The following is a 25,518-nucleotide window of genomic DNA, read 5'->3' on the forward strand; positions in this document are numbered from 1 at the left end:
CCTTCCCCTAAAAGCGCCGGCTTTTGTTCTCAACTTTCAAGTTCTGAAAATGATACCCATTCTAAACTCTCAACCATGTGTGAACTTTTCTCCCCGCTCCGCAACTACAGAATGCTAGGAAAACAAAAACTGAGCTGAAAAACCAGCATCAGGAAACTTCTGCCACCTAGAGCCACAGAAACACCCCTTCACCCGAGGGCCCTCCTCCCGTCGAAAGTGCTGCGAACGTGAGCGGTCATATTTTCCAGTTGGCCCAATTTCCCGCCGGACTTTAAACAGTGACGTACAAGTCTGGAATGTACCATTCTCTTAAGTCGGTCAATCTATCAAAAGGGGAACAGTCGAAGGAGTAGCCATAAGGAATCCTCCCGATCGATTTTTACATTTCTTCTCTATAGTACTGTTAAACTCTGGCTCTACCAAAATCATCCTGAAGCAAGTCATTCAATACCCTGCAGCTTCACTTCGGAACTGTACTACTTAGACTCGCTCTTACGTCACTTCCTGGTTCACAGCCAGGGAAACCGGAAGCCTCACGCGCTGAGAAGTGGTTCGTGCTGCTGATACGCTGTTATGGGCCGGAGAAGAGCGCCGGGTGGTGGGTCACTGGGTCGGGTACTTATCCGGCATCAGACTCAACGAAGCCGCAGTCACCGTCATACTGACTCCTGGGTAAGAACGTCCGTGCTCTCCATATTCTTCCCGTCTCGTTCTGAGAGCCTCCATGCTACAAAAGTTGTAGCTAGAAGTCACGCCTGAACAGGAATTCGAAGCAGACACCGACAAGGCGCAGGGCGCAGAGAGGCTTTAAAACAGAGCTAGTGTGTAATAAAGTAGGAGTGAAAACATGAAGAGCCTTTCATGTTAGAATGTTTCCCTGTGTTTGGCTTTTGCCCTAGATGCCATGGACGCTCTTGGAAATTTCTATAAAGAAAATTACGTGTTATCGTAAAATTTTGAAACAGAGTGTCCGTATGCAGCGAAGAGTGGCCCAGAACTGCCTTCCTCCTGCCTGTGCCTGGAGAGTCCTGGATTTACAAGCCGTGGCTACCACGCTTGGATCTTTAAACTGAGATTTTTAGTTATCCAGAGAATCGATCCAATGGAAGTGATTGGTTCCATCAGAAGAACAAATAAATCCGATCCCTGCTTTCCCTTGTTTTGCCCCCTTGGAGTTTATCTTAAGGAATTGACATTGTCTCTAGAAGCTTAGGAAAGATCGTAGTAGGAGCCTTAAGAAGTAAATGAAATAGAGAAATTAATTCTAGCAGAGTATTTGAGGGCATTCTGAGTCCTCACTAAGGTCTTGTACTGAAGTTGTTTGTCCCTGGTACATGTCCATCACACCGTCCCATTTCCAAACAGATACTGTGAGGAATACACGCATGCTTCTCAGTGTTCAAGTCTGGACATTGATGACTAATCCTCTCACCTGGTTTTGTGGTGACCTATCAATGTACTAACCTTTGGGAAATAGTGGAGAGGTTTAATTTTAATCTAAAGAAATCCCCTAGGAAGCGCAAGGCCCTGGGTTCGGTCCCCAGCTCCGAAAAAAAGAACCAAAAAAAAAAGAAATCCTAACTTGTATCCTGATTTTTGTTAATTCTAAGCTTTCAATCCTTAATTTCGTTTTTAAAAAACTATGTTTGACCCATATAAGCATATAACTTAGGGTGGTGTATATCAAACTCTGGGTTTACAACTATAGGCAAATTATTTTACCTATTTAAACCTGTTTTCTTGATGGTAAAATGAGAACACAATAAAATTCGTTTCAAAAGAGTCAGAAAATAAAATTATAGGATAAAAGGGAAATGCTCTTGCTGAGATAAGAAAGTGTTCATTTAAATATTTGATCTTGGGTTTTTGTACTGCCGGATATCAACACCATTGACAGCAACAGGCAAGTATTTTGCTGAGCTGGGCCCCCCTCTTAGCTAGCGTTAGGTATTGGTAGTATACATTTAGAAGAGTCAACCACCTTGAGAACATAGACCAGTAAAAGCAAAGGTAGAGCCTGTGGATGCCAGGCGCAGGAGAGAGCTGCCTCACTCTTTGCTCTGTTTTATTCGTAGCTGCATACGAGTGAACTCAATGATGGTTATGATTGGGGACGTCTGAATCTTCAGTCAGTGACGGAACAGAGCTCCCTCGAGGACTTTCTTGCAACTGCAGAACTTGCAGGGACGGAGTTCGTGGCTGGTGAGTTGTTTATTACCTGGTGCCTGTGACACTGGCCACACCGCCATCTTGCTCACTTCAAATGAATCCAAAAAGCAGTATGGGGCGGTCCCATGGGTGTAAGGTAAAGTCAACACTGGTTTTTAAATTCACCTCTAAAGAACACTTCAGATGTCAGGCATGGTGGTGCATGCCTTTAATCCCAGCACTCTGGAAGCAGAAGCAGATGGATGGATCCTCTGTGAGTTCCAGACCAGCCAAGGTTACATTACATAGTGAGACCCCGGCTCAAACACAGAACAAATACCACTTCAGATTGTAATTCACCATTGAGTTCAAAACATCCTTGCTGCTGTCTGGAACCTTGTGTTGTAAGTGCGTGCACTCAGTCACTGACAGATACTATTATGTATTTCTCTTACTATTACAGATGTTGTGCTCCTTAGAAAGTCATTCGTTTATTTGTTCCAAATGCCTTTATTTAGAATCAGTTACTCTCATTCATTGTGCTGGCTACTCAGAGAATGTTAAGAGATACATTTTATTCATTTTTAAAAATATTCTTTTATATGTTTTGAAAGAAGTCTAAGAAACAGCAGGCTCCTAGTAGTTTCTGACAAGATTGGGTGATGAGCAGGAGACAACTGTTCAGATTGGTGCACACCTATGATCCCAGCACCTGGGCAGCACTTGCCCTAAGTTTGAGGCAAGCCTGGGCTACAAATAATAAATCCCCAGCCTGGGCTACATAACAAAACCCTATCTCCAAACAAAAGACACAGGCAGGCAGAGGCATCCAGACAGGATGTGAAATGGCAATCTACTTTGTTGAGAAAATTGTCACAAGTTTGGTTGTGCTGGTGCAGGGGACAGGTGTTAATGAGCACAGACACTGAGGGGGTGGGCAAGGGCCATATTCCCAGGAGGAAGAAAGGGAAGGCTAGGTATGGTGACCCATGCCTTTTACCACAGAGTGCAGAAGGCAGAGGTAAGTGAATGTCAGGGAGTTTGAGACTAGCCTGATCTATATAGTGAGGACTTGTCTTTTAAGGGGTTGGGGATAAAGGGTTCTTTATAGGTTTTTAGGCAATTAATGACAGACATAGTTTCAGATTTCATTTTCTGGTAGGTTTTGTTTGAGGGGAGCTTTTGTTTTGATTTGGGGGTTTGGGAGGGGATAGTCATGCTACCCACCTCCTAGCTTTATGAAGTTATGGTACACGATATGTCTTAATATACATACACAGTGTATGGGAGGTGACTTTCAAGCTGACTGATCCATCACTGCACATGGCTCTCTGATGGTGGCAAGGTTATTCACAGTCCACCCTCTTGGTAAATTTCAAATGGACAGCATCCCTTGGTGACATCACCATGTTGGTCATTAACTGTCTAGAACTCCTTCTCAAGCTTCATTGAAGCTTTGCACTCTTTGATGGCCTTTATCCTGTTTCTTCCTTGTGATATTCACTCTCTGCTTCTGTAGGCTCCACCTTCTCAGTTGTGTATACTACTGGGGTCACATTAGCCAATCTCAGCTACTTTGTGGGTTTCTCTTTTTCACACCCTTTAAATCTCTCACCCTGCGGTTTTACCCCCTGTCACTAGATAGGAGAGAAAGAAGGAAGGGGGTGGGGGGGATCCTTAAATCTAATTTCTTATCATTTCTTGTAGCTGCTCTGTGCTACTTTAGTGGTTCCTCTTTTTCTCACTCTTTATCCACCCCCCCCACCTCCCATATCACTAAATAAGAGAGAAAGAAGAGAGAGGAGAGAGATCTGAATCTAATTTCTTCTTTTTTCTTCTTTGAACACAATTACTAACAAACCAAAAGCAATCTTCCTGAATGACCAACAGCCACCAATCCCTATTAGGGCTCTTGAGTTTACCCTTTGAAAAACTTCCAGGATTCCAAACGTCACACAATCACAGAAACGATCTGCAGCTGGCAGAATCACACCTCTGCTAGAACATGAGGCAGATCATAGTCAGCTGCAGGGCCCCAAATCCCCACACCTGGGATTAAAATGAAACCATTCTTATAATATTTCTGCCTTTTTAAAAGAACCCAAAATTCCAGAATTGTCAGTACAGGTCCTGAACTCCTGACCCTCCCGCCTCCATTCCCAAGGGCTGGGATCACAGGCGTGCACCACTGAGCACATTTCCAGGTGCTCGGCGTAGACTTAAGGCTTCATGCTTGCTGGGCAGACACCATTGCGTTTTGACTAATAGTACTTTTCTTTCCTGTGAACAGAGAAGCTTAATATTAAGTTTGTGCCCCCTGAGGCTAGAACTGGACTGCTGTCTTTCGAGGAGAGCCAGAGAATTAAGAGACTCCATGAAGAAAACAGACAGTTCCTGTGTATACCAAGGAGGTAAGTTGAACAAGAGTTCAGATCATTATAAGACAGAATGAGGCTGAATTAAGAGTGGTTAAGAACACTGGCTGCTCTTCTAAGGAACCAGATCCAGCTCGCAGTACCCATGTGGAATTCACAGTTATCTTGGGCATCCCGTGCTCTTTTCTAGCCTCCTCAGGCACTAGGCATGCACAGAGTGCACAGACATACATGGCAGCAAGAACAGTCATCCATATAAATTAATAAATTAATTTTTAAAGAATTAAAAAAGACACGGCCACTAAGGATATTCTTAGTTCGTAATTTTCCTGCTTCCTTCTCCTTTCCAGCTGCCATTTACCTTCAGATTCTCTCATATTTTGGTAGCTTATATATAAAATTTCTTCTTCTCTATGATTGTTTCAGACCAAATTGGGACAGAAAAACTAGCCCTGAAGAACTGAAACAAGCAGAGAAAGATAACTTTCTAAAATGGAGGCGCCAGCTTGTCCGGTGAGTGTTGGACTAGATTTGCCCGGAGGCCCTGGGTTCAGGCATTTTAGCTTGCAGAGAAATCCAGAGACTGACAGGATAGCATAGCAGATTGAAGCACTGCGGCCAAGCTGGATGGTCTGAGTTCCATTCTCAGGACCCAGGTGATGGGAGGAGAGATGACTCCTGCAGGTTGTCAACTGGCCTCTAAATATCCACACAAAATAACTAATAAAACTTTAACCGGGAAAGGGTGGTAGTGTTTGCCAACGCATACAGTGTGAGTGTAGACGGCACACCGAGTGCAGCTGTGCACAGAGCTGCTTAGTAGATACTCTGCCCCATTGCTAGTCTTTTCTTATCTATTTGATGTGTGTGTGTGTGTGTGTGTGCGCGCGCGCGTGTGCGTGTGTGTGTGCACGCGTGTGTGTGTGTTGCCTGTGTGTGTGTTGCCTGCGTGTGTCTGTGTGTTGCCTGCGTGTGTGTGTGTGTGCCTGCAGAGTGACCTGCAGTGGTCAGAAGGGCATCCAATCCCCTGGCTCTAGAGTTACCTGTGCTGAAAGCTGCCGTGAGCTACTCCTGCAGAGTAGCCAGTTGCTCTTAACTACCAAGCCATCTTTCTGGCCCTAGTCTTTTCTACGTTACTTCCCTTCTGTGAGCCAGCATTCATCCAGTGAGGGTTGTGGGAGAGAAACTCCAAGGGCTTAAGATAAAATTTGAATTGGTGGACTATGCTATGAGTAAGTTTTTCTTGAGTTGACTCAACAAGAGGTGTAGTGAAGTAATCGGGTGGAGCCTGGTCTGATGGTGCAGGGATGTAATTGAAGCCACTCGGAAGGCTGAGTTCTCAAGGCCTTCCTAGACTACAAAAAATTAAAAACAGGGCTGGGATGTGGTTGAGGGGAAGAGCTCTTGCCTGACTTGTATAAAACCTTAGGTGTAACCCCCAGTATCATAAATAATAATAATTTACAGTATTCGTAAATGTGTCTTTTTTAATGTAATAAATGTGCGTATTTATAATTCTTTAAAACTATTATGATCAGGCAGAGATGTAACCTTCTCATTCTAAAGCCAGGCTAGAAGAAGAACAGAAGTTGATATTGACTCCCTTTGAACGGAATTTGGACTTCTGGCGCCAGCTCTGGAGGGTCATTGAGAGAAGGTAAGAAACGTTTTCTTTGTTTGATGAAGACATTGCAGGGTTGTTGCTGGACCAAATGTCGACATATCTCCAACCACTGGATCCAACAGGAGGGAGACTAAATTACACAGTGAGCTATTGAGAATTATGCAAAACAGAAAGTAGCCCTGACTATAAACAGATCACAAAACTAAACCAAAAGTCTGACTCTGGCCGAGGAACTGACTGTAAGCTGTTGTGTAGGGGAGGGTGCTAATAGCACTGGATGGAGCTGAGAGGGAGACGGGGAGGGAGAGAGAATGTAATCAGAATATTTTATGTGTGTGGATGAATTTTTCAGATAGCAGGATTAATTTTTTAAAAAACTGAAAAATATAGGACTAGAGAGATGATGCATAGGTAAGAACTCTTGCTGCTCTCGAAAAGGACCCAAGTTTGGTTCCTAGCACTCAGCATTAGATAGCTCACAACCACTTGTAACTGCCCTCCATTGCCACCTGTATACACTCACATAGACACATGCACATAATTAGACATGCACACATGCACAGACACAGACATCTTTAAACCTGAAAGCCCTGGTCTACAGAGTGAGGTTCAGGACAGCCAAGGCTACACAGAGAAACCCTGTGCGGAGGGGGAAAAAGAGACCTGAATGTATACTGTATTCCATTGAAATTGTAGTGGGTTCTTTTTTTTTTAGGTCTAGGGAGGTGGTTCAGTTGTAGAACACTTACCCAGCATGTTTGAGATCTTAAGTTTGTTCTTCAGTACTAGAGGATGGAAGGGTGTGTGTGCGTGCGCGTGCGCGTGCGTGTGTGTGTGTGTGTGTGTGTGTGCGCGTGTGTTAGATGCGTGCATTTGACAAGTATGTAAGATGGGGCTGGAAAGATGTCTAAGCAGTTAAGCGTGGTTGTTACTCATACAGAAGACCTGGGTTCAGCTCCCAGTTCCAATGGAGCCTGTACCCTCTCCTGGGCTCCAAGGCATGGGAGATATGGCAGATGCTTGTGCACACACACGTTTACCAAAACACTTGTATGCAAACATAAATAAGTTTTTAAAAAGCAGAGTAAATGTTTGTATAGGGTAAATTCTGGAGCAGCTGTCGTTATTTCAGCACATGTTCATTAAGTTCGCCCTGGTAATGTGGAAAACAAGCACAGAAAAGCCCAGCTTCTGAGGTGTGTGCTGTAGGGGGGGCTGCTAACTCCAAGGACACATGGAGGAGTGAGACAAAGTCCTTGAGCTCAGAGCACAAGGTGCCTAGTCAAGGACGGGGCAGCGCAGTTGGTTGCAGATAGCCAGGCCTTGGGCGTTGTAGCAGAGAAGAGAGGACTGGTGAAGATTAGGACAACCTGGGTTGGTTGGTTGGTTGGTTGGTTGGTTGGTTGGTTGGTTGGTTGGTTGGTTGGTTGGATTTTGGAGAGAGGGTTTCTCTGTGTAGTCCTGGCTCTCCTGGAGCTGGCTCTATAGAGCATGCTGACCTGGGACCCGGAGATCCGCTTGCCTCTGCTCCTCAGGTGCTGGGATTAAAGCCATCAGCCACCATGCCCAGCCCAGATCACTTTTTCAATTGGTCTTTTTGCTGAGTTTGGAGTGGAAGACTTTGGTTCTTTCCCATCTGCCACCAAAGAGACTTTCTGAATCTTTGTTCTCTGTTTCTTCTCTTCTGCATGGTTAGAAAGCCGTGCTTTCCTCAGAGTTTCTGAATAGCTTTCAAGGATTTAGCAAATAAACTTTATCCACGAAATGGTAGTTTTAAGTAAGAGACGATAGGGTTGTGTTCATTTGAAATCCATAAAATATACCTCAGAAGAACAGTCAGAAACAGGTTTGTTTACGTGGGGCTTGAATTTAACTTGTAAAAGAAAACACATTTCTTTTTATGGTATTGAAAACATTTAAGAGTTAGTGCTGGTGGCAGACCTTTGTGAATGTTCTCACCACTAGAAGAAGGGATTAGTACACATCCGATTTTTAAAGCCATCTCCCTCCGGCAGGTGGAAGGCTGTTGGGATGTGGGAGGTCGGAGGAGGCTCTGAAAGAAGTTCTGCTGGCAGAGGCAGGTTCTGCATAGGCATCCCTTAAGTCTCCGCTCTGCTGGAGCCTGGAGAGCCTGCGCTCTACCCCTGGGGAACTTGAGTGGAGCAGGCGGGCTCATGTCTCCTTCAGAGCTTCAGTAGCGTTCGAGGGTGTGCGCTGCTTACTTCCAAAGTGGTCACAGACTGCAGCACCACACCTTGATGGACGACACCACCCACACGCCTTCCTACAGTTCTTGTTTAGTTTCAAACGGTCTTTCCTCTGTTCCATTTTCTGCTCATCCTGGCTTCTGCTGTTTCCGTAGGAAACCTCCTTAAATGACTTACACTTTTGTCCATTCATATTTAAGAATGAAGCACTGCAAAGCTGATTGACAGCCCTGCATGTCTAGATGTAGTTTATACAGGGAGACGGGAGAGGGGTCGGTTGTGTTTGTTTGGAATACTCTCTGTCTTAGCACCTGTCAGAGTAGTTTGTTTGCATTTATTTTGTACATGTGTGTCACATGTATGTGTGGTCAGAGATCAACTTTAGGGAGTTGGTTCTCTCCTTCCATCATGTGACGTCTAGAGAATTGAACTTGTGCACTCAGGTTTGACGGCAAGCTGAGCCTTTACTCCTTGAGCCACTTCACCAGGCCTCCTCTGTCTGTCTCTTAACGTTAGAAAGAAGAGGCTGGACGGTAGTGACCTTTAATCCCAGCATTTGGGAAACAGAGGCAGGTGGGTCTCCAAGTTCACAGCCAGCCTGGTCTACACAGAGAGTTCCAGGTCAACCAGAGCTACAAAGTGAGACCCTGTCTCTGAATGAATGAATGAATGAATGAATGAATGAGAGAGAGAGAAAACCTGAGCGGGGGCTTGAGTCTATAACTCAGTTGGTAGGAGTGCTTGCTGTTGTGCACAAGGTCTTGGGTTTGACCCACAGCATCACATAGAACTGACCACGTATCTTAGCCAGTATTCTGTTGCTATGAGGAGACATCATGATCATGGCAACTCTTATAAAAGAAAGCATTTAATTGGGGCTGACTTACAGGTTCAGAGATTTAGTCCGATCTCGTCATGGTGGGAGGCATGGCAGCGCCCAGGCAGACCTGGTGCTAGAGAGGTAGCTGAGAGAGACACTGGGGCTGTCTTGGGCTTTTGAAAAGCCCGCCCCCAGTGACACTTATTCCAGTAAGGCTACACCTCCTAACCCCGCTCGAGTAGTTCACTCCCCTATGACCAAGCATTCAAATGTGCGAGTCTGTGGGGCCATTCAACTACCACAGCATAGTAATGCCTGCCTGTAACCTTGGCACTCAGAAAGTAGAGGTGGGAAGGAAAAGTTATCTACGACCTTCATGTGTGTGCTGTGGCGTGCACACACTCAATAAACACACACAAGATGCATAACTTAAAAGTCAGTCTCTCTCCGTATCCCTAGATGGTCTGGAACTCAACTCTAGACCAGCCTGAACTTGAAGTCACAGAGGTTTGCCTGCTTCAGTCTCCCAAGTACTGGGATTAAAGACCTGTGACAACACGTATAGCCTTATTTTTTTTTTCCAAAAGGATTCAGGTTCATCCTGGCTACATAGCACTTCAAGTCCTGCCTAGAAAAAAAAAATCTCAAATAACTTAAAGGTACACCTCACAGTGCTGGAAAGAACAAACCAAACCCCAAATCAGTAGATGGAAAGATACAATATTATGGCCAAAATTAATGAAAAGAAAACAGGAAAAAATCAACGAAACAAAGTTGAATACTTGAGAATGATAAAGGTGGGCAAAGTCTTGTCTGAACGAAGAGAGAGACGCCTTACTAATCAGATTAGAGGAAAGGGGGAGCCGTAATGACAGATAGTGACGGAATGTAGAAAATTCTTAGAACACGCCTTGAATCTGCCACAACAAATTGGAAAAATCTAAAACCAGGAATTTTCAGAACGCTGTGGCAGGGGGGCCAGGCGTCCTCACAGGCTGCTTTATGTTTAATGTCCGCCTTATAGCAACACTCCCTCGCCCGTCTGCTCCCAGGCCAGAGTCTCAGTTGAGCCCCGGTCAGGTTCATCTTAGCCATAGTTAACCCCAGCCCTCTGCTGCCAGGGCCGAGTTGGAACAGCAAAGGCAGCCTGGGAACTTCCTGTTCAGACACGTTACAGTTCTGCCCCCAACTGCCTGGGACATAAGCAGTCTAAGTTCACTGACTGGTGTTTCTGGTGCCTGTCATTCTTGCTCTGTAACGAGGACTTTACTTACTTCTGTTCTTGTGGATTGTTAGAGGGGGCAGAAGTAACCGTATATGTTCAGTCCTCCGTGACTGACAGAGGCACTGTCTTTGCTCTGTATGCCCCTCGGATCCCCAAAGGGAGCCTGTACACGTTAGAGATTGCAGGTCAGTTGGAGCACAGTTAGGACTTGCTGAGCTGTTGTTAAAGTGTTTTATTATTTATAGATATATAGATTTTTTTTTTTTACTTTATCCGCATTTATTTATGCTGAATTTATTCCCGTGCCATGAGCTTTTGCTTCTTCAGTTTCTTCTGGGATATCTTTTTCTTCTGTTAGCCTCCTCTTCTGGCTTTGGAACAGTCTGTTCCTTCTCAGTGAGGATCATCTCGATGTGGCAGGGGGAGCTCATGTATGGGTTAATCCGGCCATGAGCTTTGTACGTTCATCTGCGCATCTTAGGAGTCTGTTCACCTGGATGTGTTCAATGACCAGAGAATCTACATCCAAACCCTTCAGTTCAGCACTACTCTCTGCATTTTTAAGCATGTGCAGCAAAAGTTCAGCACTCTTTTTTGGCCATCGTCCCTGTGTCCAGCCCCACTGTTTGGCCTGGGCGCACCTACCCACTCCACCATTACACCGCCGGAATGGCACACACTGCTTCTTTAAAGTGACATCCTTCAGATGCTTGGTGGCTTTGCGGATATGCATACCCTTGATGGCCTGGGCAGTTTCCCGGGTGTTCTTAAAGTGAACACGAAGGTTTGAGCCTCTTGATTTGCATGATTTTGTGGGGTTTTCTTGGTCAAGGGAGTAGCGAACCATCTTCACAGGTCACCTCTGGCCACTTACCATGTTTTATTATATTTAATTATTTTTTGAATATACACCTGACGGGGACAGATATGTCTGTATCATCATGTATACTTGTGGAAATCAGAAAATGACTTGTGAGAGTTGGTTCTGTCCTTCACCATGTGGGTCCCAGGGTCTAACTCAGGTTATCAGACTTGACAGCAAGAGCCTTTACTGGCTGACTCATTTTGCCAACCCATTCCTCAATACAACAGTATGTGTTAATCACACAGTATGGTTTGTGTCACATAGGAAGAGACCTGAGTTACCCAGAAATATTAGTGAACTGACTATTGCCACATCTTTTTTTTTTTTTTTTTTTTTCTTTTTTTCGGAGCTGGGGACCGAACCCAGGGCCTTGCGCTAAATCCCCTGAGCTAAATCCCCAACCCGCCACATCTTTAATAGGAAATATTTTATTGATGTCTTCCCTGTGACAGATGTCCCTGTTTGCTAACAGGCTGACTAAGCCATCTGTCTCTTTAATTCAACAGCAGTTATCAAAAACGATTTGCCATATAAAACCGCAGGAAAGTGCTGAGGCGTGAGACTAACACCACTCCGTCCTAGCAAGGCCACTGTCGTCTACACCTCCAGCAGGCTGGCCTGCAGCGTCTTCTCCCTGCTGCATTGCTAGACAGAGCTAATGTTTGTCTTTTTTTTTTTTTTTTTTTAGGTTTAGTTATTTATTATCTATGAGTACACTGTAGCTGTCTTCAGACACACCAGGAGAGGGCATCAGATCTCATTATAGATGGTTGTGAGCCACCATGTGGTTGCTGGGAATTGAACTCAGGACCTCTGGAAGAGCAGTCGGTCCTCTTAACCGCTGAGCCATCTCTCCAGCCCACTAATGTTTGTCTTAGGCTGTCAGGTTTTGCAGTCACTTAGCTTAGTTTGACTTGAAAGTGACTATGAAAAAGGAAATTCTGAAACTAACTTAGAGAAGTTTAAAAGTTTGTTAAAGATGAGTAGATTTAAGCTAGGCATGCCCTTAATCCCAGCACTTGGAGCAGAGTGAGTTCCATGACTATCTAGGGTTTGGAGGGAACACGGCAGCCATGTTGCCTCCTCAGTGAATCTCTGCAGTGGTAGCCACGTGGCACCCACCATCTCCCTAGCCACAAAGGCTGAAGGAAGGAAGGAAGGGGGTCTCTGAAAGAAGGAAGTAGGTATTCTAAGGAGGAAAGTGCCCCCCGTGTTCAGTGCCATGCAGACCTGCATGCCTCGTCTCCATTTTGCTGGATTGGAGGGGCTTGCTGTCTGCTGCAGAAAGATACCTTATTGTCACATCGTCCATGTGACCTGACATCTGACTTGACATCCATGCTTCACTGAGGCACCACAAGCTGACTCTTAGTCCTGTTTTTCTTGTTTCAATGCATTCTCGGAACTCATAGGTGACTGTTGGCTAGTTGTAAGCTCTCCTCTTTGGCAATCTTGGGTTTAAGTGCTTTTGTAATGGAGCTGCCTACATGTGGTCAGTGTGGAGACCCTAATAGGATTCTTGAGACCAGGGCTGAATACTTGCTAAACCTCACTAACTTAAGAATTGCATACACAAATCTTCATAACCCGCTGGGTCCAGTTTTCATTTCCTATTTGTTCATGGGTGTGGGGACCGCCACTGAAGCAGACTAGATGGACTGGGGGCCATACCATAAAGAAAACTGACTCTCTGGAAGCCTTCAGGTGTCAGTAGCCCCTTGACTAGGGGAAGAGTTCATGAGCCCCCTTCCCACTCCGGGCTGGATGGTGATGGCTTGATCCTCTTCAGGTCTTGTGCAGGCAGCTGTAGCTGTGAGCTCAAGGGTCTCTGGACACTGAGGAAAGGAAGTGGGGTACGCACTGTTTGTGGCTGACCAAGCAGTCCCCAGACACTTATTCCTGAACATTAGATAGTTGTGAGCTTCGTGCTAACCGCTGTGCCAGCAGTGGTCCCCTTTACGCTACGGTAACTGCGTTGTCTCACTTTCCCCCCCCCCCAGTGATATTGTGGTCCAGATAGTAGATGCTCGGAACCCGCTCCTGTTCAGATGTGAGGATTTGGTAAGTGAAGTTTGTCTTGTCTCCTTGGCAGCCTTCTTCAGACAGTTTTATGCCAACAGTTGTTCCCATCTGTAGAGTGCATACATTGACTGCCATGTTCTAGCTGCTGGGCTAGAAAGCACTTTATTGCTAGCCATTTCCTGGTTTCTTGTTTTCAGGAGACAAGTCAAAATGGCATTTGCTTTTTTTTTCTTAAGATTATTTTATGTATGAGTACAGTGTTGCTGTCTTCAGACACACCAGAAGAGGGCATCAGATCCCATTACAGATGGTTGTGAGCCACCATGTGGTTGCTGGGAATTGAACTCAGGACCTCTGGAAGAGCAGTCCGTGCTCTTAACCGCTGAGCCATCTCTCCAGCCCCATAGCATTTGCTTTCACTCAGGATATTCCAGTCACGGTTTAATCCACTCCAGAGTTCTCTCTTCACACCTTATTACACCTGAGCTATTTTACAAATGAACTAAACTCATAAAATATTCAGTAGTACTGAGGTGTAAGGATTACTGAAAATGACACAGTCCAGCTGAACTCATGAAACATGATACATGCCTGTGTGTGATGTACACAATCCCATTTGAAGACCATCTTGGTTTCTCTGAATGCATGAATACCAAAAATATTAGTGGTAGAAGTTCTTTTCAGAGCTCACAGAAAGGATCAATTAGTAGAGTGCATCAAAAGTTCTAATCTTTGAGTTAGAAAGTGATTTAAGGGCCTCCTTGGACATGGCTCAGCAGGTTAAAGGAACTTGCTGCACAAGCCCAGTGACCTGTTTGACCTCTTGGGCCCCTGCAGAAGTTGATCAAGAGAACTGAATCCTCAGAGACCTCCTTTGACCTCTACATTCATGATGTGGCATGCACGCAGCTCATGTTCACACGCAGTACTTTGTTTAAGAAAGTGATTTAAGCCTAGTAATGGGGTCGCTTGCCTTTAATCCCAGCACTCAGATCTGAGTTCAAGGTCACCCTGGTCTACAGAGTGAGTTTCAGGACAGCCAAGGCTACACAGAGAGACCCTATCTCAATAAAACAAAAAGAAAAAGAAAATGATTTGAGGTAGGGGGGTGCGATAACAACTTTGGGAATCTGTGGTGATGATGGGCCCAGCTGTTGCTTGAGGAGACCGGCAATGCCTGTCGTTACAGGAATGTTACGTGAAGGAGATAGATGCTGCCAAGGAGAATGTGATTCTGATAAACAAGGCAGACTTGTTGACTGCTGAGCAGAGGGTTGCCTGGGCTGTGCACTTTGAGAAAGAAGGTGTGAAGGTTATCTTCTGGTCAGCTTTGGCAGAAACCGTTCACCTAAATGGTGACTCTAAGGTAATGGGCTGGGTTTCTCAAGGTGGGTTTCGGGGTTACTTTGATTTTTGATTAATGTGCTTTGTTTGTATTGGTGATTTGTGAGGATTAATTTTGTTTGGAGATTCCCCTCCCCACAGTGCAGTGGTTACAGGATAGTCTATAAAACTAGAATCTTTAATCAGATCACACAGGTACTTTGATTTCATGTACTCTAACATGCCTCGTGTCACATCTGGGACCTTGACTGTTTTACCTTTGGAAAGTCGTCTAAGAAGTTTCTTAAGGTTTTGTATTTGCTTTTGAGAAACTTCACAGTATACAGGGTACAACTGAAGGATGTTGTAATTGTCTAAGTCTGAATTTGTTTTTAAAACAAACTAAACTTGAATTAAGACACATTATGCTATTTCTTTTATCTTTAACCGAAATTGTACTAAAACTTGAAGTCTATTAAAAAATTAGTCGTGGCATCTTTGATATTTAGAATACACTTAGAGGTAATATTTTCTCCTCCTCTTTTATCCTTATCTTTTGGCTATTTGATGGGTGTTAATATAGGTGGCATGCAGGCTGGGCATGGTGGAGAACACCTTTAATTCAGCAGAGGCAGGAGGATCTCTTATGAGTTCCAGGCCAACCTGATCTACATTGGGAGTTCCATGGCAGATACAGTTACAAAGGAGAACCCAGCTCAAAAAGTGGGTTCTGTGACTACAGCGCCCTCTCCTGGACGAGCTCATTATTTACTGAGCTCTAAGTCCCAACTGAAAGGAAGTCCTTCTCCCATCTCCCTGTTAGATGGTCACGTTATCTGTCGCTGACTAGTTAGTGCTGAGGATATGACAGTGGTACAGTGTTTACCAAGCATGCATAAGGTCTGTCTCCAGCAATGACACCAGGCAGCTCATTCCTTCTTAATCTCTTAATTCAGAAAATTCTTCCCTTCGGTAAAGCTTGGTTAGCTCCTAATCTTTGGTTTGAGGATTTATTCTTTGTCTCCTTGGTTCCTGTACTGTTGTTCATCTTTTGCCTTCGGATATCTCATAGACACTGTTTTGGGGGATCTCAGCTTGGTGCTTACCTATTTCTGTAGGGATTATCACTAAAATTATGGACTCTAATGGAATACATTATTTATTCCACATGATGTCTGCTAAGGTACATAAGGAAGATTCCAATTTGTAGAGCTGGAAGCATAACTAGAAACTTAACTCAGTGAGTTAAAGTGCTTGTCTTCAAATAAGTGCTGTTCTCAGCCAGCCAAGTGTTTTGGTGCTTGCCTTTAATCCCAGCACTCACAAGGCAGAAACAGGCAGATGTCTGAGTTCAAGGACAACCTGGTCTACAGAGTGAGCTTGTCATCATCATCATCATCATCATTATCATCACATCCAATCTAGAATGAAATTTTGCAACCTCTGAATTTTACACACAGGGGTCTGTTTTGACTCACTTAAGGTCAGAAAGCCTTTGGTACTTTTTGACTTATTTAGAGCAGCTATAAAATCAAAGCAAGGTTGGTAGTGGTGTACTGCTTGCTGCATATGCAAAGCCCTGGGCTCAGTCTTAGCACTGCACAAACAGCAACAAAAGTGAAGGTCTGCCCTCCCTAGGGCAGTCTGCTCAGACCCACCTGTGTGCTTGCTCTGCCATATGCTTGTCCCCAGCATAGTATTCCTCATTCTCCTTCCATTACTAGTCTGCTGTCTGAAGTTTTGTGGTTTCTGTTACTACCAGGATGAAGTAAACAGTGTTGCTGGAGAAGCCAACAGCTCTGAGTCTGAAGACTCCAGTTTGGACGGGAATGAAATTCCACACAGAGACTTGTTCTTGCTTAGTGAGGAGTCCGAAAGTGACGATGACGACAGTGAGTATGAGGACTGTCAGGAGGACGAGGAGGAAGATTGGCAGACGTGTTCTGAAGAAGATAGCAATCCTGAGGAGGGGCAGGAGGAAGGGGGCTGTGATCGGGACCAGAAGGAACACGGTCCTGAGGATTCTGAGGCTCAGAGCAGAGCATCACCAGAAAATTCACAGATGAGCAACAAGAGCCATCTGGTCTCGAAGCAGGAGTTACTAGAGCTCTTCAAGAAACTCCACACTGGGAAGAAGGTGAAAGACGGACAGCTGACTGTAGGGCTGGTAAGATGAGCGACACTGAAGCTAGCACGTGAGAGAGAGCCTGCAGTCCCCATCCTTCTGTAGCTACGGGTGGACCCACACAGTCAGGCGTATGCACCCGAGGGAACACATTCCTCCTTCTTGTTGCCCCTGGCATCATGGGATGACGTAGTAGTGGAGGGGCAGGGTCGGGCTCAAAGGAAATATCTCAGAGTTACATTGTTGCTACACATGTTTATACTAAGTGCTTTCTAAAATCTTCCAGTCCAGACCTTTGTCACATCCATTATGAGAGATGAGAATGAGGCAGGTTTTGATATTGCCAGACTTCAGTGTGGTGTTCTGTAGACATCCTGGGATCCTGGCCAGCTTATGCTGCTTCAGATGCCATTCGGGAGAGTCCCAGTCTTGGCCAGACAAGCTATGACAGATACTTTTATTGTGTAAACATAACAAAATGGGAAAAGATAGCTCCCATCCCAGCCACATGACCTACCTAAAGGATACAGCATGGCTCTACATGGCCCAGCCTTAGCTAAGTAAGGACATGGAAGGGGTAGCATAAGAAAGACCTTTCCAGGGAAGCAAACCAGGGTGGAGAGAGAGGTGGCAGCAGTGCGAGTCTCTCAGCTCTTCGGTTAGGGTTAGGTGTGGGTTCATCATTGTGTTTAGCTCTTTCTCTCCTGCATCTGTCCACCACCTTAGCAACAGAAGGCGGCTTAGAATGTAGGGTCTAAAGGGTGACTTGGCAGTCGAGAGTGCCGGCTACTTTCACAGAAGACCTGCATTTGGCTCCCAGCACCCGCGTGGCAGCAGCTCACAGGGATCTGACACCCTCTTCAGGCCTCCATGAGCACTATCTGCAGGTGCTGCACACGTAAATGAACACACAGCACCTTCCCCATAGTCAGAACATTTTTAAAAAAGTGCTGAAGTAAAGTGGCATTTCACTGTAGTGTACTGACTGAAGGTCTGCCTCCGGGGTCAGACTAGTGTAATTCTTAATCCCACAATCAACTAGCCTGAACATGGAAGGTTTTTTAATTTCTCTGAGATTTAAGGCTGTGTATAGTCTCTATTCCAAAAATTACTTTCCACGTGTATTGGGAAGCCTGGTTTCTCTACCTGTGTCTTTGATTTATAAAAATAAAGTGGCCTCCCTTGCTTTCTGAAGTCTTAACTCTGTATATCTAGAGAAGCTTAAGTGTTCTACAGAAATTACCTGCCACATTCCACTGAGCCCTGACTGAAAAGCACTGCCGCTTTTTAGATGCTCGGAAGTTAGGGTTGTTTGTCTGGTGCTTGGCTTCACCCCCTTGTTGACGATGCAGTGGAAACAGTGAAGTGTTTCATGGGGAGGTGCTGGGCATAAGGGTGAGGTTTGCTATGGGGCTAACAGCCGAGCCTGCAGAAATAAGATATAAACCACGTGTCAGATATAAGGCTAAGTGTATGAAGCCAAGAAATCAAAGACAGACAGACAGAGCATCTGTTAAATAATCTCTCAGAGCAACCAGGCACTTACATAGCATCTCTACCACTCGAGTGACTTGTGGTCCTCTTCTAGGTGGGCTACCCTAATGTTGGTAAGAGCTCAACCATCAACACCATCATGGGCAACAAGAAAGTATCGGTGTCTGCCACGCCAGGCCACACCAAGCATTTCCAGGTATGTCCCTGTTCTTTGTCCTGTGCTCCGTCTCTTCCTCTGCTTGCCATGTGCTGTCATAACCTGGCTTGTGACTTTCAGACCCTGTACGTGGAGCCAGGCCTCTGTCTGTGTGACTGCCCCGGCCTGGTGATGCCATCTTTTGTGTCTACCAAAGCAGAGATGATTTGCAGTGGGATCCTCCCTATCGACCAGATGAGAGATCACGTTCCGCCTGTATCACTAATATCCTTTCTGTTTCAGCTCTGCTCTGGGTGTTAATGTCTGTGAGGGCTTTGGGGATTTTCAGGGCACTGCCCTCACACAGCATAGTGGTAGGCATTAGGAACAAGGCATGGTCCTTGGTATCTCCCTTAGGATTGTCTCAAAGTTAAGAGTTTGTTTATAATATTATTCCTTAAGGTAATGTTGTTTAGATTGTTTTGGATAAATTCTTTCTTTTAGATTTATTGATTTTTTTGTTTAATGTGTGTGTTCCCTGCATGTATATCTGTACACTGCGTACATGCCTGTTGCCCTTAAAGGTCAGAAGAGAGCATTGGATCCCCTGAACTGGAGTTACAGGCAGTTGTGAACTGCTTTGTAGGTGCTAGGAATTGAACCCTGGTACTGAAAGAGAAGCAGGTGTTCTTAACTGGTGAACCATCTTTCTGACCCCCAGATTGTTTTATGTATGTTTAGAGACTGGACCTTACTATGTTGCTCAGGCTAGCCCAGAACACTCTGTGTTACCCAGACTAGCCTTAGACTCCTCAACCTTCTAGTGCTGAAATTACAGGTATAAGTTACCGTGCCTGGCTTGGTTTTTGGTTGGTTTGGTTCAGGGGTTTTTTATTTGTTGTTTTGGGGAGGGAGTGCTGGGAGGGGCTGGGCGGTTGGAGGAGCTGTGCAAGGTCAGCAGTGAAGCAGTATGTCTTAGATGCGTGGGAGCGTAGGAGTCAGTTCAGGAGGATTCCTTAACAAGTCTACGTTTGCCAGAATATCCCGAGGCGAGTTTTAGAAGCTACCTATGGCATTAACATTATAAAGCCTGGAGAAGATGAAGACCCCTACCGACCTCCGACCTCAGAAGAGCTGTTGACAGCTTATGGATGTGAGTTGCCTCCTGTAATCCCCAGCAAAATGGTTCATAGCGATTCAGGGAGGGTCGCTCAGCATCAAACCCAGGACAAGCATGAGATGCATTCCCAGCTGTTTGATTTTAGCAGCATAAGTGCTGATTCTCATCAACTACTTCCTACCAAGTCGGCTCAGACCGCTGACAAGACTGTGGATAAAGCCTCTGGCCACAGGCTTTAAGGGCACTGTCACGTCACTCTAAGACATCAGTTTGTGTAGTTTAAGTTGTGTTTTGCATGGTTATGACATGAGTGCTCCTGCCCACAGCAGTAGAGGCACCAGATCTGAGCTGGAGTTACCTGTGGTTGTGAGCCCTGTGTGGGTGCGGGCAGTGTACTTGAATGCCTGAGTCCTCTGCATAGCCTCGTGCTCTCTACTGAGCCCTTTCTCCAGAGCATTCTTTGGTTTCGTTTAAGGTGGTCTCACTGTGTGACCCTGGCTGGCCTGGAGTCTGCAGGAAGCATGCAGAGATTGCCTGCCTGCCTTCCCGCTCCCAAACGTTGTGTTTATTTTTCTCTTTTTCTATATGACTGTTTGTCCCACATGTGTGTCCCACATGTGTGTCTATGTCTATGCATTATGCATTGTGTGTGTCTGGAGCTTGAGGAAGCAGTGGGTGCTCAGTTAGACATTTGTGGGCAGCCCAGCCTGTGTACGCTATTAACTGCTGATGCAAATGCCAGTGAAGAAGTGGGAACATCATTATCCCCCGCCGCCCCCTTTGTTTGTTCTTTTAATATTTATTTATTATGTATAATACTTATGTGTATACATCACACAGATTTCTGCCTGTATGTATGCCTGCACACCAGATGGTTGTGAGCCACCATGTCGTTGCTGGGAATTGAACTCAGGACCTCTGGAAGAGCAGCCAGTGCTCGTAACCACTGAGCCAGCTCTCCAGTCCCTCCCCTCCCCACCCTCTTCTCTTGTTTTTGGTGATGGTGATGGTTGGTTGGTTTCTCCTGTGCATTCTTTCTTAAATCTTCTTAATTTGTAAAGCTTTTGTTGTTATTCTGAGTGTAGTTTCTTTGTCATCCTCCCCACTCCCTAACCCCCACCTTCACCCCACTTATGTTTGATTTCTTGAGCACTGTAAAAGTTACCAGTTACACGGCAGTGTTTTCCTTTGGGGCTAGCCTGGGTTTGATCTTTTATGTGTAGAGCCTTTCTTGTTCCCAGAGTGCAGTTCTATAATATTTACTTTAACATCTGGGTTTGTTTGTTTTTTAAGATTTTATTTTTAGTTGTGTGTGCGTGTGGGGATACACGTGTCTCTGTAGGGGTTGTACTCATGACTGCAGTGTTCTCAGAGGTCAGGAGGGGTGGCTTCCCTGGGTCTGGAATTACAGACAGCTGTGGGGCACTGGACCTGGGTCCTAGCAAGAGCAGTGCATGCTCTTGCCCAGTGAGCATCTCTCCAGACCAACACTTAGGGTGTTACTAGATCGAAGTTTATTTTGTGTGTGTGTGATAGGAATTAGGATTTTGCATATTTTCCTCTAAAGTGAAAAGGCCAACATAACTAGTATTTACAGGAGCTGAGTTTTAAACCCAGCATTCCTGCCAAGACAGCCGTGCTCTCCCATTGCTCCTGATGGAGAATTGGAGCAGTCGTCTTGGAATGTTTGGGAAGCTGAAAACAGGTGTGATTATTAAATTAGGATGTTCTCTGTGTGGCCATTTGTTTTGTAGAAAATATTCTCCTGCAAGACGCCTCTGAGCGAATGCCTGAGACGGGATACAGATAACCAGGAAGCTGGAGCCTGGCACCTGCTGGGTGGTGCTCAGGTATCAGAGAGGCTTCGGGCAGTAGCAGCGCGTGCCTGTGGTCATGTGGGAGGCAGAGGCAGGCAGACCTCTGAGTTCATGGCCAGCCTGGTCTACAGAAAGAGTTCAGGATGGCCAGGGCTACACAGAGAAACCTGGTTTCAAAAACCAAGCAAACAAAGGATTAAGTAAATCTTTATGGTCTGCTCTGCATTAGGAAATGTTGAGAAAGGAAATTAATTTTTTGTAGCGCTGTGGGAAGAGCCAAACGCATCTCACCCCGTGCTCCCTGTCGCGCCGACCCCTTCTGAGCGCTCCTTCACACTGTTTCCTCTCATAGGCATGCGGGGATTCATGACAGCACACGGACAGCCAGACCAGCCTCGGTCTGCACGATACATCCTGAAGGACTACGTCAGAGTGAGTGAGCCAGATCCTGACTGAATGAGCCAGGTTGCCTTTCCCTGTGCTGTGTTCTCAGTAATGTCAGCCTGTTAAAAAAGATGGCTTCCATTGAGATAGACTGATGCCCAGGTAGGACTGACCTGTGGGCCCTACCCAAGCTGACAGGTTCTCTACCACTGAGTCCCAGCCCCAACTCTCAAAAACGATCTTGATTTCAGACTAACCTAGTATTCCCAGAGTTAGTGTGTCCGACATAAAAGAATACTGAAGAATACTTAGTAGGAATGAAGTACAGTGAAAAGGAAGGCCACAGAAGGAAGGTTGAACATAAGCTCTGGGCCCTGGACGGCCTAGTGTGTTAGACTGGGATTCTGCAGTTACCGAGGCTCCTTACCACAGGGAGCTGCTTCAGCCTGCACCTGCTTGACATCATCTTGAGGACCTTTGCCCCCCTGGGGTAACACAGGCACAGTGTCATTCCTGCTCTCTCTGCAGGGTAAACTTCTGTATTGTCACCCTCCTCCTGGAAAAGACCCTGTGGCATTCCAGCATCAACACAGGCAACTCCTAGAGAACAAAATAAAAGGTGAAGAACTGAGGCTTCAGCCAGGCAAAACCCAAAAAGCCAAACAGGTTGAAAATGTAGTCGACAAGACTTTTTTCCATCAGGTAAGATTTAAGAGTCTGCATTTAACTTCTCATCGAATACATTTAAGAATATTTACTACTATAAACATCGAGTAGACTGGAGCCGTGGCTCAGTGGTTAAAGCACTTGCTGCTCTTCCAGAGGGCCTGAGTTTCATTCCCAGCACCCACATCACAAGGTTCACAGTCCCACCTGTGACTCAAGGTCTAGGGGATCTAACATCCTCTTCTGGGCACTGATGCAACATAGGTCACTCACACACACGCGCGCGCGCGCGCACACGCACACACGCACACAATTGCAAAACAAACTTCATGAGTTCCCACAGCACACTCTTATCTGTGTATGGTTACTTTGCCGGTATCGTGTGTTCCTGTGGAAGTCAGTCGAGGGTGTCCAGTCTCCTGCAGCTGTGGTTACTGATGGTCATGAGCCACCAAGTGGGGGCTGAGATTAAACCCCAGGTCCTCTGCAACAGCTTGCCCGCTGAGCCATCTCCCTAGCACCTGCGCTTTTCCTTCTGAGTCTTGCTTTGTGCCTCAAGCTAACTCTAGCTTCCCCTGTGCTGAGATTACAGATGTGCGATACCACATCTGGCTCCAAACAGTTTTGAAGTATAGAGAAGTTCGTATTGTAGTCAGAGTTGTACAGCCATTACCACAACCAGTTTTATAGGATTTTATCACTCCAAAAAGAAACCCCATACCACCTTCCCTTTCCTTCTCCCACCAACCACCAACTGCTTTTTCTCTGTCTATGGAGCTGTCTGCTCTGGGTGCTTCACCTCAGTGTAGTCCTGCCTCTGCGCAACTGTTCCAGGGTCCGCCTGTGGAGTGTGTGTCCATATATCACTCCTCACTGCAAACAAATCAATGTGAAGAAGTGCCGTGGCTCATTTCCCATTGACCAGTTAGACACTTGGGTTGTTTTTCGACTAATTTTGTTGCTAGGTGTGCATGTGTATATTTGTGTTTTTACATCTCAGGAGTGACATTCTGCAGAGCTGGCTTGACCCCAACTGATTGAACTCCTGATTCTCCCACCCCCACATCCCATAGACAAGGATTATAGTTGTACACGCGCACAAGCTGAAGACTGCAAGGTGCAGAGGTGCACACTCCTGGCCCCAGTACTCAGCACGCTGCTCTGACATCCACGTACACATTACATATACATACATGTTCTCACTTCCACACACAATGCATGCATGTGTACATGCATATATGTGTACGCAGGCACATAAAATCATAAGTAAGTACAATATTAGTAACTTAAATCACTTCTTCAGGGCTGGAGAGATGGCTCAGCGGTTAAGAGCACCCAACTGCTCTTCCAGAGGTCCTGAGTTCAATTCCCAGCAACCACATGGTGGCTCACAACCATCTGTAAACAGATCTGATTCCCTCTTCTGGTGTATCTGAAGACAGCTACAGTGTACTTATATATAATAAATGAATAAATAAATCTTTTAAAAAAAATCACTTCTTCATAGATGGTAGCATTTTCCAGTGTCAAATTTAAGTACAAAAGTGAAGTCATTTGGTTGTGTTTAATAAACATTTTAATGTTCTTAAATAGGGGCGGAGCAGATGGCGTGGAGGCCGAGAGCATATGCTGCTCTTGCAGGGAACCTGGCTTTGGTTCCCAGCATCCACAGCTGTCATACAGGACACAATTTGAGTTTGTTTAGTCTGAAGAGATTTCTGAAGGCATTTCATGAGAAAGCTGAAAGCTGCATTATGTGAGAAAAGACCTACTATTTTCAATAAAGGGGGAAAATGCTGTCACCTTAATTTAATGTCTGTATCTAAACCTTCACCCCTAAGAGTAATGTTTTACTGCATATGATAGTCATAGAATACTACTTTATAATGTTTATTCCTACTTCTAAGTAAACGTAATATCTCTTGAGTGTCAGGTGAGCCAAAGCAGCTTGGAGACCAAGGCTCCATGTGATACACGTCTGCCATGCTGTCGCTCAGGAGGCAGAGAGTCATGAATTCAAAATTCGCTTGGGCTGCAAAGACAGACCCTGACCCCCGTCCCGCCCTCACACACCCCCAAAAAAAGAAAGAAAAAGAAAAAAAAGAGAGAAAGAAAGAAAAAATAGAACTTTTAGGAAATACTTTGCATTCTTAGTGATTTTAGACATTGGAAACTACTAAAGTGTAGACAAGAAGGGCTGGGAAAGACAAACTCTAAGAGTACAGCAAAGCCTAGCATGAGCCCGTAGGAGTGAGACAGAGCCAGAGGAGGCCGTGTGCTTGAGGGATTTGCTCCTGTTCCTCAGAAGCCATGCACCAGCGGCACAGTGCACATGCCCTAAAGGAGATAGTGTGTTCATGTCTCGTGTCCTCTCTCCAGGAGAATGTCAGAGCATTGACCAAAGGGGTCCAGGCTGTCATGGGTTACAAGCCCGGGAGTGGCCTGGTGACTGCAGCTGCTGCGAGTGCTGAGAACGTACCTGGGAAGCCCTGGAAAAAACACGGTAACAGAAACAAAAAAGAGAAAAGCCGCAGGCTCTACAGGCACCTGGATGTGTGAGCTTGGCTGAAGAGAAATGGCAGCTGCACTGTGCGGGTGGACAAGGACTGAGGCCACCGCTGCCTGTGCTGCACCCCAGACAACAGCGCTGTGGACTGGACCCTGCTCTTGTGGAGCACTCGCCCCCGGAAGTCACCTTCGGAAGCACCTGAGGTGGCTACAGTAGTCATGAGGTGCCCCAGAAGTCTCCTGCAGGAGGATGATGGATGTGTGTATAAACATACAGATACATAATAACTTTGAGGTTTTGTTATTAAAATTAATTTGCCACTAATTGATATTTTTATTGGCTTAACTAGATAAGCTGCCATTCATACATTCCATGTTGACCCTCTAGGGAGGGTCTGGAGGTGGCTCAACAGTTAAGAGCCCTGGTTGTCCTTCCAGATGACTCAGGTGTGGTTCCTAGCACGCACATGGCAGCTGACAACCATTGGTGACTCCAGTGGTAGGGGATCCAACGACTTCTTCTGGCTGTGATGGGTACCACACACACGTGGTACACAGACATTCATGCAGCAAAACACCCATACACATAAAGCTTTAAAACAAATATGACGGGCTGGAGAGATGGCTCAGCGGTTAAGAGCACAGACTGCTCTTCCAGA

The 25,518-nt window shown here is 45.7% G+C and overlaps 1 protein-coding gene and 1 pseudogene across 2 annotated transcripts; one reads left to right on the forward strand and one right to left on the reverse strand.

Moving 5' to 3' along the window:
- Positions 1–505: 505 nt before the first annotated feature.
- Lsg1 (large 60S subunit nuclear export GTPase 1) lies at positions 506–25,180 on the forward strand. 2 transcript variants are annotated; one of them, NM_001013421.1, is made up of 14 exons: positions 559–672; positions 2,076–2,202; positions 4,439–4,559; positions 4,950–5,036; positions 6,094–6,180; positions 13,265–13,325; positions 14,476–14,652; positions 16,372–16,776; positions 18,323–18,424; positions 18,506–18,649; positions 19,394–19,517; positions 21,654–21,733; positions 22,214–22,387; positions 24,731–25,180. In NM_001013421.1, the coding sequence occupies exons 1-14, from the start codon at positions 574–576 to the stop codon at positions 24,908–24,910; spliced, it is 1,968 nt and encodes a 655-aa protein (NP_001013439.1). In that variant the 5' UTR covers positions 559–573; the 3' UTR covers positions 24,911–25,180. The 2 variants fall into 2 exon arrangements, with proteins under 2 accessions (XP_038944038.1, NP_001013439.1); XM_039088110.2 differs by lacking the exons at positions 21,654–21,733; positions 22,214–22,387; positions 24,731–25,180 and adding an exon at positions 21,239–21,638 and having other exon boundaries at positions 506–672.
- LOC134481013 (large ribosomal subunit protein uL22-like) lies at positions 10,442–14,268 on the reverse strand (annotated as a pseudogene).
- Positions 25,181–25,518: the final 338 nt, after the last annotated feature.

The sequence above is a fragment of the Rattus norvegicus genome, chromosome 11, assembly GCF_036323735.1.
Source record: "Rattus norvegicus strain BN/NHsdMcwi chromosome 11, GRCr8, whole genome shotgun sequence".
In the NCBI taxonomy this organism is placed as follows: Eukaryota; Metazoa; Chordata; class Mammalia; order Rodentia; family Muridae; genus Rattus; species Rattus norvegicus.